Source organism: Filicampus tigris, chromosome 12 (assembly GCF_054856515.1).
Source record: "Filicampus tigris isolate MCC_2025a chromosome 12, RoL_Ftig_1.0, whole genome shotgun sequence".
NCBI classification, from domain to species: domain Eukaryota; kingdom Metazoa; phylum Chordata; class Actinopteri; order Syngnathiformes; family Syngnathidae; genus Filicampus; species Filicampus tigris.
In genome coordinates, this window is record NC_141228.1 from 20,182,828 (window position 1) to 20,200,012 (window position 17,185).

At 42.8% G+C, this 17,185-nt stretch overlaps 1 protein-coding gene across 5 annotated transcripts in view; it reads left to right on the forward strand.

Annotated features, from left to right (window-relative positions):
- The window catches only part of ncanb (neurocan b), a 129,001-nt gene that overhangs the window by 85,004 nt on the left and 26,812 nt on the right, over nucleotides 1–17,185 (forward strand). For all 5 annotated transcript variants that reach the window (XM_086046281.1, XM_086046283.1, XM_086046285.1 and 2 more), the window contains one exon: nucleotides 12,717–12,833. In XM_086046281.1, coding sequence (XP_085902407.1) covers nucleotides 12,717–12,833 — 117 coding nt within the window. The remainder of the gene's footprint in view (nucleotides 1–12,716; nucleotides 12,834–17,185) is intronic.

A 17,185-nucleotide genomic window follows, 5' to 3' on the forward strand; every position in this document is an offset into this window, starting at 1 on the left:
AAAGGGTGAAGATGAATGGAATCCGGGGCAAGCCAAAGTGGCTTATTAGCAGCGTTTCTGCAGATGGATGTTTCAGGTTGTCCGCCAGCTCCGAGAAGCCAATTGATTTGTCTGCCCCCGCCCCTTTCTGACGCTCATATTTTTCTCTTTTCTGGCTACTTCTGTCGGCCACGACCCCGTGTTTTTTTTTTTTTTTACTCTTTGGGTCTTTGGTGGGGATCGTGTTTTGATCCGCCCCTTAACCCAGCCCAGTCCGACTCAAAGCAGTCAATCCCTATGGGCTATATTCTCCCGCTTGCGCTTAAGTCTTTTTCCTTTTTGTTTTTTTGGGTGTTTTTTTTTTACATATCCAGGCTTGCGCAGTTCTCTCTCTAAATCTTTGTGTTCTTTGGTCCAGACACACCTACAGTGTGTGAACTGATAACAGCCAAAGAGGCGTGATTCATTTCATTCTGAGGCTGGCTGCAAACTAAAACTTTGAAGGACAGCATGTTTTTTTTTTTTTATTCTTCAGCTCTGTATGACATCAGTCCAAGTGAAGTAATTCAATCCGAATACTGTACTTCAGTGAACGCATGTTTGGAGGTTCATTAATAAAAAGGTGTTTATCTATTGATCTTTATCGAGTGATCTGTGGCCGAAAAGAGTACATTTGCCTCGATTCAACCTTTGGGGATTACCATGACCCGAACGATTGAAAGTCTACACAGACATAAAGAAAGAAAAAAACCCCACAAATGTTTTACCAAGCAGGCAAGCACATTGGTGTTTTTCTTTTATACTGTGACAGTAAGTCTGATAGGCAGTTATGCTATTAGGCTAACAATATCAAACACTATTACTGCTTATTTAAGGGACTCCTTTGCCAGAAGGCATAAAGCTTGGGCGCAAACTCTTCCGTGCTGACTGCGCATTTACTCTTTCTACGCACGAAGTAGTGAATTAATGAGGCAAGACAAAGTGTCGAGAACGAGCCTAAGTGCACAGAGGAGAACTCACTCTTATGGGCCTCTAAAACTGCATCACTGACTACCGAGGTTGAACAGTCACTATATATATATATATATATATATATATATATATATATATATATATATATATATATATATATATATATACATATATATATATATATATATATATATATACATATATTAGTATACATGACATCACAACCTCGCTGTACTGTACCTGCTGCAGTATCAAATTCCGAATGTAGGACCAATGAGGGAAAACAAAGCATGGATTGAATTTTCACTCATAGATGCAGCACTTCATCATCACCGCTTGCCTATTTATACTCATCAGTAGAGGATGCATGTGACTCATCATTGAACACGTAGACCTCATGTTGACAGCAAACATTAGAATGAGGCTCTTATCATACGCTCACACTGATTACGCTGTTAGCTAACGCTCATCTGTGCTAACATTGCGGCTCTGCTTTATTTTGGATACATACAATTACAATTGAATTGTTCAGAATGTACGTCACACACATACATATATATATATATATATCCGTTCATTTAAAACCGTCAACAATCCTGCTTGGCTTTTCTGCAACTTTAGCAAAAGGTAATCTGTGGAGGAAATGAAGTCCCTCTGCTTAAACAAAGTCACCAGGATTTGGTACGAGGCACGCATTTGCAAAAGTGCGATAAAAGGATAAAAGAAAAACCACACGACCGCTTAATAATTCAGTAAGGGATTTTGGACGGGCGTAAATAAGTGTAATCAGCAGCTTCATTGGCCATTCCAGTTAAAGAAAATGTTAATTCATTCTGGAATGGCTGATAAAAAAACTCGACAGCCATCTTTTAGGAAAAGCTAAATCGGCCTGCAAAAGTGAATTCGCTAACGCAAAAGCCGTACGGAAGAAGTATGTTTATGATGTCATTAAGGTGTCTTATTATCTGCGCTGTCACAACACAACTTGATTGTTGGTCCTCTGGAGGCCCGTCACAAGCTGTTGTGTTTTACTTTGCGGACTGAACCACCCAGATGTCCTATTAAGGCTGACTAATGAGTGACTCTCCTGATCCTTCCTGCTCCCGCATCCCCCTGTCGCTTGAAAGGAAAAACAATTTTTTTGTTGTTGTGTTTTGTGAACACTTTTTCATCTCACGCAGCTCTCAAAAAGATCTTTCGGGAGCACGCACACGCAAAAACTGTATTTAATTCAGTAACGCAGCAGATGCCGCATGCTGTTTCCCACTCGCACAACATACTATTTAATTATGTATTTCTCTTGTTGGCAATGTGTGCCTCATGCTCTCATATTGTTCAACATTTCGGTGATTTCATTTGCATTTTTTTTTTTTTCTGACTTTGCGCACCTCCGAGGCCTATATGTTTCATGAAAATAAGTACGATGCAACCATCAAACAAATGTACATGTTTATTATTATACGTGATGCTTATTTATGGGTTCCATGGATTGGGGCTTTTTATAAGAGTTCCTCCAAGATGCGTAGCTCCTCAGTGTTCAGTGGGGGGTATGTTTTTTTTTTTGTTTTTTTTTTTATATACCCAAATATTTCAAACTATTGTAGGTCATTTCAGATCCGTAAATGTGATATCACAACATTTTTGCTCACAGTTATCATGCCGTCACAATCGGAAATCAGCCCATGCCTAATTGTGTGGTCTATTTTTATATTCTAGGGCGCTACGCAATTCCTACTCGAGTTTTGCTATATCTTATACCCCAAAAAAGTATATACACAAATCATCCTGCCGTTTAAATGCTTCTACTAATCTGGCTACTATTTGTGAAAATGTGGCATTGATGACTTCTTAAAGATTAATATTGCGTTTGTGGAATATGAGTTAAGCAGTAAACTCCAGCCGTTTTTGTCCATCTCAGGGGACGGCCATTTTGAAAATGACATCACACACCCTCAGGCCCCAGATAGCGACCAATCACGGCTCAGCTTCGGAAAACCGGTGAGCCGTGATTGGTCGTTACCTGAGCCCTGAGCAACTGTGATGTCACAACAAGTGACAAAATGGCGAGAAACGGACGGATTTTGATGCTTAACTACAATTTCCGCAAACATAATATGAATCAGAATGCCATGTTTAGACTCGCGAAAGCGCATAAAACATATTGATATTACATATTGTATTGCAAAGAATTTTTGGGGTTCACTTCCCTTTTAAATACCTCCAACATGATCTTATTGTTGCCACACACGCACTTTGGTCACGCTTTAAGGCACAAACTACTCAAGCTCGAGTCCCCATGCCCTGGAGTTGAGCAGATTTCCGAGGGATGAACACACACACGTCCTGCTGTGCTTTCCCACTGGGCCCCAAAGCCGCAGCCTCGGCGGCGGCGTCGGGCTCCGGGCATCCGTCACAGCGCATCACGCGGCACGGGTGAGGGCCCTCCTCATGCGGGTCGCGCGGGACACACACCCACATGATGAGTCTCCTGCGGTTAGGTGAAGTCTTGAGGGGTGCGCGCCGCTCAGGTGTAAATTGCATCCCGGTGGGAAAAGAGGCATGTTCGCAAATTGCACGGGCATCCTTGAGGGACTTTCGAGCTGCGAGTTGTTTGAGCCGGGGGGGGGGGGGGGGCGTTGGGGGCTATGAGAGGTCGCGTGAAGTTCTTTGTGGAGTTTTAAAGCAGGTCTCCAAGCAAACGCCCGCAAGCTTGTTCCTCTTATTAATGCCGCTCGCCTGTCAGAGTGACGACTTGATTTTTTTTTTTTTTAACCTACAGCGGAGGAAACATGCAGGCAGGCGAGGGACTGTGAAATCCCCAATCTGTGCTTTTTTATTCAGATGTAGGGCTGTATTTTATTTTTATTTTTTTTTTTTATAATACATCAGGGGAAAACGTGCATTTGCACAAGTTCAAGGAGTGCGCGTGTTCTTTTTGTTTGGGAGATATGAAACGAACAAAAAGAACTTTGGTGGTGAATTTTCTCTTCCGTATGATGTCATCCCTTTAAGCAGCTTTGTTAATCCCACTTATGAAAGTGGAGGCTGCAAATAAACAGCGCAAATGCGTCAAAAAGCCGGATAAGATGTTTTGTATTTGTGGAAGAAATCATTTTCTTTGCCAAGACAAATGCTCACATTTTGAAGACGTGATAATCCAAACACTGCTGGACCACGTTAAAACGTTCATGCCACAGCTAATTGAATTGTTGTGCAGCTCTGCTTTTCGGCTGCAAGGCAGAAACATGTAGTTTCATCACCACAACATTAGGTAAACATGTATAGCTGCTGTGGCTAACCTTGGCCCATGGGCAGTATTTGGCATTTGATCTTTTTAAAAGGGGGTGTCAACCCCCAAATTTTCTAGACAATAACATGTTGTATGTGCCTCCATTATTCTAAACATCCAGGTAACAACCAATCACGGTTCACCTATTTTCTGAAGCCGAGCCATGATTAGTTGTTACCTCAGCCCTGAGCAACTGTGATGTCATTTTCAGTCAATAGAAAGTGGCAAAATGGCCGCCCGCTGCGATGGACAATAATTTTACTGCTTAACTCATATTCCACAAATATAATATTAATTTGAATGCAGTGTTTAGACTAGTGGGGCGACATAGAACATAATATTGTAAAGAAATTTGGGGGGTTGGCTTACGCATTAATGCTAAAAACATTGAACCCTCCACACTTTCTATTTGGCAGAGGTGGGAATTTTACCAAATTTTGCTGGTCTGTCATTCATCATCCGTCAGCGGGCTGGGTACCCGTCGGTCATTATGTCAGGATATTTTTCCCGACGAACCGAATTGTAATCGCCAGTCAGTCCGTTAGTTAAGTCAATCAGAAGTCCGTCGGTCCGTCAGTCAGTCCCCACAAAAAAAAAAAAAAACGTCAGCAAAACAGGCCATCGCTAACGGACGTGGTTAGTGATGATTACTTTGACGGATGAAAATCCACCTCCGTCAGTGCTTAGTACGTCACTTTTTAAAAGTGTCCATTCATTATTCGTCATCAGCAAAACGGGCATCTGTCAGTGACGGACTGACGGACCGCTCCGTCACTCTGACGGTGTTTTTTTTTTTTTGTCATTTATGTTATTAACTGTCATTATGACCTGACAATCGCACTTTAGTAAAATTTTCATACAGAACAGCGAGGTGGGAAAAAGAGGTTTCTGACAGCAGAAAGAAGAGGTCCGTTGTTACACCTGATAAATCCCAGGTTACCCTAAATCAACGGCATGATCTCGGATTTCACACCGCCAAGGATATAATCCGTCTTGGCTCGTCATCACTCACATTTCCAGGTTGTTGTGTTTTTAATAATCTGACCATTTTCAAGGAAGACGGTAGAAAAAAAGATGCGCGGACTTATAGCAACGAGCACGCATTATTGCACGTCAAGTGTAATACTCAAAATAGAAGAGGCGCTGTGTGACGTGTTTATTGCGTGTGGCGCGTAATGTGAGAATCTGTAGCAGTGGTGTGCAACAGAGAGCTGGTTCGAGTCTTGACAATTTTAAGATTCGGGACGTAATCACAGATGCACATAAAATTGCGGAGCCACCATTTTGTCAGTGTACCGCAACACGACACGCTTAGAAAAAAGGGCGACCGTACCCTTTCATATTGTATTGAAGTTGGGTAAATATGATTTGATAAACATTTATTTAATTGTATTTATTTTAAGTTTATCACATTCATTGTATGTAATTTAATTTAAGTTTGTTAATTGGACTCAAGTCAAAACTTTATTGCATTACCTTTATTAATTTTAATGAAATCAAATCACATTATATAAAAGAACAATAAAAATGTATTTTTTAAATTGATTTAAGCTGCAACAGGCTTCACCTCATTCGCCACGCTCATGAGGACAACGAGCGTTATAGAAAATGAGTGCACGGTTGGATGCGTTCTAATAATTACAAAGTAATGTTTTTTAAGGTATTGCCACCTACTGGCCTGACGTGCACATTACAGCATTTGCAGTTTGTTTAAGGTCAGTGTGACAATTTTGTCGAATGAAACTTTTTATTACACGCAAAAAAATAAAGAAAAAATAACACCAGTTTTACATCCAAGCTCGCAAGTTGTTTGTTTTATGTTCATTATTCCCGTCTGTCAAGATGAGCCAACCATTCAGCTGTGAATGTAAACTGCGACGAGCGCCGTCAACAGCGACTGTGGCATTCATTTCCTCTTTTCCGGTGTTTGCCCTGTAATGCTTTACTATGTGGACCAGGAAATCGTGGATGTTGCATGCAGTGTTGTTGTTTCACGCCTGAACAAACACATACACGCAGGTGTGTGTTTGCAGTCTCACACACACACACACGCGCAAACATCCACACAGAAATAGAAGCTGTCTCCCCCTGCAGCGCTCATCAATCCCAGCCTGTCAGAGACATCTCTTCTTGAACAACAACAGTATTTGTTGACTATACTGTGTGGCCAAGCCTACTGGAACACTTGTTTTCTCATCCGAATTTTAGTCAGGAATCCGACAAAAAGAGCCTTGGACGTTGAAAATACAATTCATTTGTTTCAAATACATGTAATTAATTCATGCGAAATAATATTGAACAGAAATAGGTCAAACCATGGGTGGCAAACTACGAGTACGCGGGTCCGCTGTATGAGAATGATGACATATTTGTGAGTTAAAATACTAGTGACCTGATGCGCACATTTTTTGAGAGAAGTTCAGTGCTAAAGAGTCCACATGTTGACATGTTGCGATTAATGATGACTGAAAAGTTAAGAGTGATAAAGCCACAGATTTCTTTGCATTATTTTTGTAATCTGATTTATTACCTATTACACTTATTGCTTGCTGTTGAAAAACACCAGGAAAGAGGACCTTGGAAAAATAATCCCACATTAAATCGCAATATTGAGGAAAAAGATCGCAATTTGGTCATTTTTCAAAATCGCTCAGCCCTCATCTCAAAGCGCCATTATGCTCATTTTCCCCACATCGTGTCACTGATGCATTGCGTCGACTCATCCTCTCGCCTCTCTCTTTCTCTTTCGCATCATCATGAGTGCACAAACACATGTTGGCCATGCATGTTACGACATCAATATTTCAGCCACTGAGTCATGGCGGCCATGACGATGGCCACCAGGGCTCTATTAAAGTGGCAGCGGCCCGGCAGCGTTCCCCTGCGCTCGGCTGCATCGCACTTCAGGATTAGCTTCTCAATGCCCGACTCGGGTTATCAGGCTCTAACCTACAAAGGCGTGGGGGGGGGGGGGGACTCTTGAATGGGCCCCGGCATGATCTCGGTCTCTGCAAAGCTATTACAAGGTTCACCGAGTCCGAGTACAGCCACATGGCGACTGATAAGCACGAGTAATAGAAAAAAAAAAACATATCACTGCGAAATGACAAAAGGAGGGTGGTCACTTTTGACCCCGTCTTGACTTTTTTAATGTGGTGGGAGTGTCCTATGTATGAAAACAATATCTGAGAACAAGTTTCATTACAATGTGTTTAAAGTGGGAAAACAACCCAAACACATTTTTTTCAAGAATATGTTCCCGGCATGCCCACTCGTTGAAACGCAGCCTTGTGATTTATATTGCGTTCGTGGAATAAGAGGTAATCCAACTCGTTTTTAGCCATCTCTTGGGGCGGCCATTTTGTCACTTCTATCAACTGAAAATGACATCAAAACTCCACAGGGCTCAGGTAACGACCAATCACGGCTCAGCTACAGAAAACAGGTGAGCCGCGATTGGTCGTTCCCAGTTGCGATTTTCAATCGACAGAAGTGACAAAATGGCCGCCCCAGAGATGGCTAAAAACGAGTTGGATTACCTCTTATTCCACAAACGCAATATTTATCAGAATGCCTTGTTTCAACTAGTTGGCTTGCATAGAACATATTCCTAAAAAAATATATGTTTGGGTTGGCTCCCTCTTTAAGACATTATTTATTTATTTTTTTCCACAAGTGTGCCATGATCTGTATTTTTGTTGTTTAGATTTGTATTTGTCTTTACAGCTGCAGCTATCGAATATTTGGCTATTTGGATATCCTACCGAAAATCGAATAATGGGGTATTTGGATAAAATTCAAAATATATATTTTCGCTTGGTTCCAAAACAATTATGAATACAAAAGGGAAAATAATACAATTGACTTGTTAATCAACGACCAATTGGTCTCCACCTTGTTCAACTTCTGGGGTGGTTCCACTTATGTGACATCCGCAACATTCTTCCGTTGCTCGGCATTCCCTCCCCGGCAATCCAGTTTCACGCTCGGTTCCAAATCCCGATTGCATGTTTTAGCGTCCATATGCACGCCGACTCGTCGCTAATCTCCCAACTGAGCGGCTTCGAAGGAACTTGGGATGGCGAACGCTTTGGAGCTGTGGAACACGCTGCTTTGGTAGGCTGTGGGAATATACAAAGTATGTACGCTTTATATTTCGGCGTCCGGCGTTAAAAAGCCCACTATTCTTGAGTAAAAAAAAAGGTCTCCAAGTCGAAATGGACTGGCCGTGCTATTTTAAGAGCAGTGTGTAATTAATCATAAGATGGAGGCTTTATAAGAGGGGCAGAAATGTAGGATCGCGCGGATCCCTCGGCGACTTCACCGACCCTCGCCTGGCCGGCCGTCTCTCTCCCTCCGATTTCCTCACCTAGCTTGGTCCACAGGCACAAAAGTGTGCTGCAGAATGCAGAGCGCAGCCCTTGATCATGTACGCATGACTGTGGACAAACGGTGCAGCAGGCGCCGCCGGTTCTGTCGCCACTCGCTGCAGATTGCATTTGTTTCACATTGTGTGTGTGTAATTGATGTTTAATTCATCGCCTTGCTCGTATTGTTCTGATCATCGGCGTGTTTTTACAATTCAGTTAGTTCCATTTCCCGTTCTGTTGTTCTCAGAAGGAGGGTGGTTAGTGTGCGGTTAGAATCTCTGCCTCGCAGTTTTGAGGTTCCGGGTTCGAATCTCGGCACAGGCTGCATGCTAGCTTGCAGGGTTTTTCTGCGGCTACACAAAAATGGCCAGTTTCTTCATTTTTGCTGTGAACTGAAAGTATTTGTGCATAGTTAGCTTAGATAGTGAAGTAGATTAAATGATACAAGATCTCTGGCGATTGGAGGAGGGTCTGAAATGTCATGTTTGGAAGCAACATTACTGACGCACAACCACCAGTAGGTGGCAGTGATGCACGGAGAGAAATGGCTGCATTTCGTTAAATCGACCTTTGTTCTATTGCTTATTATAAAAGAACGGAAAAAGGCAGAATCAAACTTTTTTTCTCATGGTGAAAGTAGAGTCTATTCTTTCATTTGTCGGATTCAATGTGTTTATTGAGCACAATATCATGTGGCTCATGAAAAAGTCAAAATGCTCTAAAATGGCTGGCAGTGAATTGAATTAGTAATGCCAATTTTCTTAATCTTTGCAATTGCTTTTGTCCTTTTTGTTATTTCCTTCAGTGTCTGCTTTAGAGAGTAAAATGAATGGTCTAGAGGGTTTCAATCTGGGGATTTACTTGGCTAGTCGAAGTGCCCCCATCCACATGGAAACAGTGTCGATCTTTTTCATTTTTAAAAAGTTTGCTGTAAAAACTGAATGGCTTCCAAAATTGTGTGCATGCACATGAAGATTCTCAAGCGCTGTAGTTTATATGTGAGGCCCGACTGTGAAAATGATTGAAATCAGAGAATAATAAGTCCATGCAATGTAAATATACTCACAAGAGGCGCAACAATTTATTGATTAATGGGCAACTAATCAATCATTATTTTCAGTAATCAATGAATCATCTAAATCTCTTTTTTTTTAAAAAAAGAAATGTCCAAATCTTTGGCTTTTCAGCCTCTCAACAGTAAATATTCTCCATTTTCTTGTCCTCCATCACAGCAGACTGTGGTGAATCCAAATAAGATAATTAAACTTTTACTTTGGAAAACAACAATCAACACTTTGTCCTATTTTCTGACATATTTACGGGCCAAGCCAGTAACCGAATCATAATTGAGTTATTTTCTGCACTGTTAATTTTCAATCATGTCCTGTTTTGGAATAAAGGGATGGAAATTGAGACATGTTTATTTTCGATCCGGTTCATCGATTAATGGAAAGACGAATCAATTCCGAGAATAATCATTCGTTTTCACAGCAACGGCGGGAAACCAGACAGTGACGACGAGCGGTAAGCACACAGCTGCCCATGTCTCCCTCGTCATATGCTTTAATGGCTTTAAATGTGTCCTGTAGGTACGCGCGGGCTCCAGTATGTGCAGGATGCATGCGGATAAATACCGCGTCCACTTGAGCGCTGATTAAAACGCGCTGTGGAGCTTTTCCCGCACAAGCACGCCGAGATAAACCACTTATCTTTAACGGCACCGCAGTGCAGATAACTGTGCCAGGAAGTGCCTGGAAAAACTTGCAGGTCGGTTTAAAGATGCTCCCAACTTAAATGAAGTTTTTTTATGTGATTTTTTTTTTTTTTGCAGTTTAGTTGTACTTTGAGAGAAAAACGATTTAATTCAGCTGGCTCCCATTCCTTTTTTTTTTTTTTTTTTTTACTTAGTCGCACACATGCAATTTTAATCTCCTCTGCAAGAGCTCGCAACTCCGGCGGAATTGGAGAGAACGCAAGCACCTGCGTTAAAAGCATTTTGATGTCACTAAGCCTTCTCCGACAATGAAACATTTTCTGCATGTCCTGCCTGACATTTACGCCCCTCGACGGAAGATCGCGCTGTCTTCTCCCGACGTATGTCATTAACCTTCCAGTGATGGATGATGCTCTCTGCCATTCAACGTGCGACTTACGTTGCGCTCTAGTATGCGCTAGAACCCGATGCTGGCGGCCTGTCTCGTATGTCGTCTTGCAGGAAATTGAACATAATCTGCTGTAATATCTATGTGTGTGCGCGCATGCGGGGGCGCGTGCGTGCGTGTCCATTCATATTCAGGGCAAGCTTTCAGGGGAACTGCGCTTCTATTATTAACCCTTGCATACTGTTTGGGTCGAATTGAACTCATTTTGACATTTGACAGCAATTAAAATCCCCTCTTTTTTTTTTTTTTCAACTGGATCTGTTCTAGTTAATTTCTCAAATGTATCGGTTTATCGGTATGTGTTAAACCAAGAAAAATGTTGGTAATGGTGGGACTCTTGAAACTCGCCTAGCCCCGTCTTTGTTATTCGTTTGGCCGGTACAAAAGAAAATCCGACAAAGTGCCTGAACCGCAGAATACTAAGTGAGAGAATAGTGCTGACTGTCGAAAAGCGAGCTGGATGAAGCGTATGTGGATGAGTTGTTTGCTAACTTCTTGGGTTTGTCAATCAAGAGGCCTGTCAATTCATGGTCAATGGGCGGTCACATTCATATCTTTGGCTCAGCCGTGATTGGTCGTTACCTGAGCCACGAGCAACTGTGATGTCATTTTCATTCGACAGCAAGTGACAAAATGGCCGCCCCCCTGAGATGGAGAAAAACAGGCAGATTTTGAAACTTAATTCGTATTCCGCAAACACAATGTTAATCAGAATATCAAGTTTAGACTAGTGAGGCTGCATAGAAATGATTATTGGTAAAGACAATTCTTGGGTTCACTTTCGCTTTAAAGTGACGGCCAGGCTAACTTGTGCTAGCTAACGCCGCTCATTAGCCAACATGGAAACCAACTACGCCACTAAAATCAACAAAATGAAAATAAAATGACAATGAATAAAACTATCATTAAAACCTGTAACCATTCACTTTTCTAAAATACCTTGACTTTTGACGTACCTTTAATGTCAGATACTTCAACACTTTTACTCAAGCAATATTCTACAACGTGATCTTACATTATACATGTCATTTTCTGTTATGATGCTATTTTTTTACGCAACTATCACTTTAAAGCGGAGGTCAACCCAAACATATTTTTTTCAAGGATATGTTCCCAGCAGGCCCACTAGTTGAAACACGGCATTCTGATGAATATTGCATTGGTAGAATAAGTGTTAATCCACCCGTTTTCAGCCATCTCTGGGGGCGGCCATTTTGTCTTCTATCAACTGAAAATGACATCGCAACTGCTCACAACAACCAATCATGGCTCAGATTCAGAAAACAGGTCAGCCGTGATTGGTCGTTGTGAGCAGTCGTGATGTCATTTTCAGTCGACAGAAGACAAAATGGCCGCCCCCAGAGATGGCTAAAAACGAGTGCGTTTTGCTGCTTAACTTATATTCCACAAACGCAAAATTAAGGTATGTTACTCAAAAGTAATTATGGGTAGATTTTTTTTTTTTTTTTGCTAACATTAAAACTGCTCAACCTGCGCTCAACTTAGAGTTTCCACCATAATCAAATTGTGAATCATCTCCTTTCTCTTTGCAGCGCATTCACTCGTGCAATAATTACGATCTTCTATTAAAAGGCTTTTTTTCCCGAACGGAGGCCGGGAGTTATCTCCATAAATGATGTTTATCACCTTGCCCACACAGCAGTAATCTGTCATAAAAAATATATATACCGCACATACAAACGTGCGATGATCAACTCTTTTTACGAGGGCTTCGGCACATTTGTCAGACGTGACCTCACTCCGGAGTTTGACGAGCATCCGTTGCGATGAAAACCGGCGTGACGCATCAAGCATCTGGCGCGGAGTCGGAAAAAGAGACAGGCTTTCGCCTCATTTACCGTCGCGGTTTGTCAACTTTCCCGGGCGCTCTTGCGATGCTCTTTCTTTGTCAGGGAATGAATTATGCACTCTCTTCGTTCGCAGTTGAGAGCAACCCGTGCCAGACCAACCCGTGCCTCCACGGAGGGAGCTGCCTGCAGGAGGGCGACGGCTATAGCTGCTACTGCCCGCAGGGATTCTCCGGAGAGAGCTGCGAAATCGGTGAGTCCACGTGCCCTCGGTTGGGACCTGGGTCAACAGATGGAGCCATAGGCGGGCATATGTTGGCAGAACATTCAGCAGCTGTACGCCACTGCACACTCGACTGCACGGAGTGGCCCCGGGGCTCGATTTTTTTATCGGCCCGCGGCACATTCTAAAAATACAATTAAACATGACCCACATCAGAATGTTAACCAAGGATTAGGGCCACACGCCTTACATTTGCGGTTTCTATCATTGTCGTGACGGACTCAAAATAAACAGAACGTAACGTAGCAATAAACATGGAACACACACCCGGACCATTCCAACCAACACGAAAACCGGTTTGAGGTTTTACCGTGGTTTTAAAAAGTCAAGGTTTCAATAACTGCCAATACTGTCTGTCACCGCTAATGAGCGCTTCTACATTTATTTCATTAATTTATAACAAAAAATAAATAACAATATAAGATGAACATGAATCTCAAATGAAATGGAGCAGATTTTTTTTATAACATTGACAACAACAACAAAATGAAACATACATACACATTGGTATACATAAATATACATAGGTACACACTGACAGTCGTTTGAAGTTACAATTCAGTTAATGCCGTTCACAAAAACAAAAATGACAATGGAATCAAACAAAATTACCATATTTCTTTTCTTTTTTGAAGGGACCTCTAAGCAGGGCACAATATGATTGGCTGATTGCAGAGTTGAGCAATCAAGCTACATCTTTGAAGTCAATTGCCTCCAATTAGCTTCTTCTTTTTTTTTCCACCTCCTTCTCTGCGAGCAGAGATGGGAGGGGTGAGCAGTTACGCACAGAAGACGAGATGGAGGGAAGTTAGTCGAAAGGGATGCAGTTGCAGTTACTTGCACACATGCCATTTGACTAATATGCATAAAAACAAATAAAAAAACACGGTGCCAACATGCACTAGTTAGCCCCAAGGACAAAATGAGTAGCCCACACTCTGTTCTAAAAATAGCTCACCATTGACACTGTGATTTGCTAAGGAGAATTAAAACAGAACAAGATTGTTCACATTTATTTATTTACTTACTTGCTTACTTACTGACTTATTTATGTATTTATTTATTTACACGTTTCTTAATGAGGGGGGTTGGTCGTGGTTAATGCCTTCAGACAACGTTATGTTTGTGCGCACCAGTCCTTATCCAAAACCATCCCCCAATTCATCTATTTTCTATAGGGCTTGTCCTCATTAGAGTCATCAGTGAGCTGGAACCTATCCCAGCTAGTTTTGGGCGAGAGGCGGGGTACGCGCTGGACTGGTTGCCAGAAAATCGCGGGAGCAACCGTCCGTCCATTTTCTGTGGCCCTGTTCCTTCTTTGTGTCGGGGTTTTGTTGGAAGCTATCCCAGCATAGAGACAAACAAGTGACGTTCACATTCCCACCACTGGATCTTTTTTTTTTTTTAATGAACCCAAATCAATCAATGATCATCTCTGAAGACCAATGGAGATTATCCACATGTCACCATCTCCATGCCGTCCCCTTCCCCTGCATGTGCCCTACGCTTATGATCAAATATTCTCACCTTATGCGACCCCGAGGGACCAGCTTCATCTCTCCACTCAGCTGCGCGAGAGGAGAATATGTCCGTCATTGTGCACAATCTTTCCGGCGGGCGTGCGCGCGTACTCTGCGTGCGCGCGGCGGAGACTTGCAAGGACACGGCGATCACAGGGGAGCTCGGAGCTCAGCGAGGGGTGGAGATGCTGATGAAAGCGTTGGAGCGGCGGCGGCGGCGCACGCTGGATGTTGCGGATGAGGGGCTGCGAGTGAATCATGAGAGGAGGCAGGCGGTGTGGGGCGCTGGCTGTGCAAATATCAAAAGGGACTCTTCCAACTCCCGCTGCGAAAGGCGAACAACGGAAGCAGGCAGCGGGCCTCGTCACGTTTGCGCCTACGTGCTCGCTTGCCAAGTCGCCCTGTGATGTCCGTTTTGGTTCCCGGCCATCGCTCCGCCGTGAGGCTTCGCCAAGCTTTTTTACAATTCACGCCGCGGGCCGCGCTCACGTTGATCGCCGCGCGGCAAATCATCACTGACGCTGCGTGTGTGTAAAATTCAATGCGCATTTGTCACGAGTTATCGATGCAGCGCACCGGTGTTGATTGATCTCCTTGGGTGTTAATGCGCAAGCACACCCATACGTCCGCATAATTTGCTCCTTGTGTCTGTACATGCATTAAAGCTTATTGATGATGGGAGCCAGGACTTTTTGGGCAAGCTCGTGTTTGACCGTCAAACATGCGGCTCGGGCTCTTGCGTGCGTGGATGTCGCCCACAAGGGGCCCGTTTAAGGTTTATAATTCCATATATCAATATGTTGTTAAATGATGATGATGTGAGCCAAAACGTTTGGGACATCATTCCTAGCTCATCTTACAACATTGCCCTTGAAAGTTGCTTTGCAGGTGATTTGATTTCCCGACCCCAAAATTGATTGGCTGCTCAAGCAATAACGGGAGCTCTACATATCGTCGTTGTCCTGTGAAAAAGATGGATGTCCAGTTTGGCCATTTTTTTTTTTTTCACGTTAATGGTATGTCTGTAAAGCGGAAACCCCATTAAAAAATATATATATTTTTTTTTTACAAAAATTACAAAATTGCAATTACAAAAAAATTAAAAATTTTTAAAATTTAAAAATTACATAAAAAAAATGGACATGCGTGTTTTTCAGCGACGATATGTTAGCTTGAGCTATTTAATAGCCTTTCGGCTACCAAAAACGTGCACATGCGGCATAACTTGACATACAAAGATCTTAGCACAAGCAAGACGGGTGACTTCAATGTACTTCGATGACAGCAATTACTACTTTCTTATAATCCAGTACTTAAGTGGCACTTTAAGGCATGACAGAAAAAGCACAAAATAGGCGAGTTTAGGTTCCGCAGGAAGAATGTGGATTGGTAGGGGCTCACTCTATAACTACTCAGCTTTAGAAGGAGGGTAATGGACAGGAAAAAATGTGCTCCATAATATGCCATTAACTTACCCCGTATAATCACCTAGTAATATAACATAGTTAATACAGAGTTAATCGTAGCAAATAATATAGCTTTGACATCTGCTTACATTAGAGCAGGGCAACACTCTGTATTTATTTTTTTATTTATTTTATACACCCACATAATTCCGCCCAAAAATGTTGATAAACATTCAATATATGTTTTCCATCTGAATAAATTTTGAAAAGAACAAAAAAAATGCGAATCCATATACATTAAAAAATGTCTGATCAAAAATGAAATCTATGAAAAACATGTATTTTGCACGTACCATGCATGTATTTTGTCCATGTTGAAAATATTGTCATACATCTGGTGTGGTCCCATGTGGCCCCCCTCCAGTCTTTTAGTTGCCCATCCCTGCTCTAGAAACTGCTTGGCAATACTCATTTGTGTTTGCAATTGAGTTTGGATTAATTATACAGAGCAGCTTTCCTATTTTTCTCATGTCACGAGAAGTAACATTCCCCGTTTTAACACTCGTTAAAATCGAGCCGGCCAAAGTTGGAGGACCCCCGCTTACAGTCGACGCTGGCGTGAGTGCCGGTTCACATAAATGTCCTAACTGGACTCTGCTGTCCGATAAGACTTTTGCAGCGTGCTGTATATGAAAAAGTGCTGCGCATCAACCAAGCCACACGAATGAAAAAAAGATGGCCTCCTTGGCGCAGGTCGCCGAAGCGCCGTCCTATCTGGCGTCCTGCACATGTCCGCCATTTGGTTCTGTGCTCGACAGGAAGAAAACCGATTTGATTTCCTCCCCTCTCAGCTCTCTCTGCCTACTTTTTCAATCATGACGATTAAGATCTGAGCTCCCCCCCCCCCCCCCCTCCTGCGCACCTCCCTGCTGCTGCTGCTCTATCATTTCACCACCGCCCACTCTTACCCCTTTTCCCTTTTTTTTCACCCCCCCACCCCACCCCCCACCCCGGCTTCTTTCATGATTCTCCCATTTGTCCTTTCACTCTAATTGTCCCGCATCACTCATTGGGGCTCTTCGCTTATCGGCTTGCGGATGCCTGCGTCCTGCGTGTTGCTCTTTACTTGCTACCTAGCGATTCCCTTTAGCGCTTCTCTTCGACACAGCTCATTTCCTGACACCGACCCTCCTTAACCTCCGCAAACACCCACACACGCAACACACACTTAAATATTGACACACACACACACACGCCTACGCACACGCGACCACGGTACGTGCACGCATACTGACACGCCCACCCAAACACACGCTCACACCTCCACACACGCGTAAGTGCAGTGCAGTACAAACTACTATGGTACACACACAAAAAAACTACACAAACATAAATT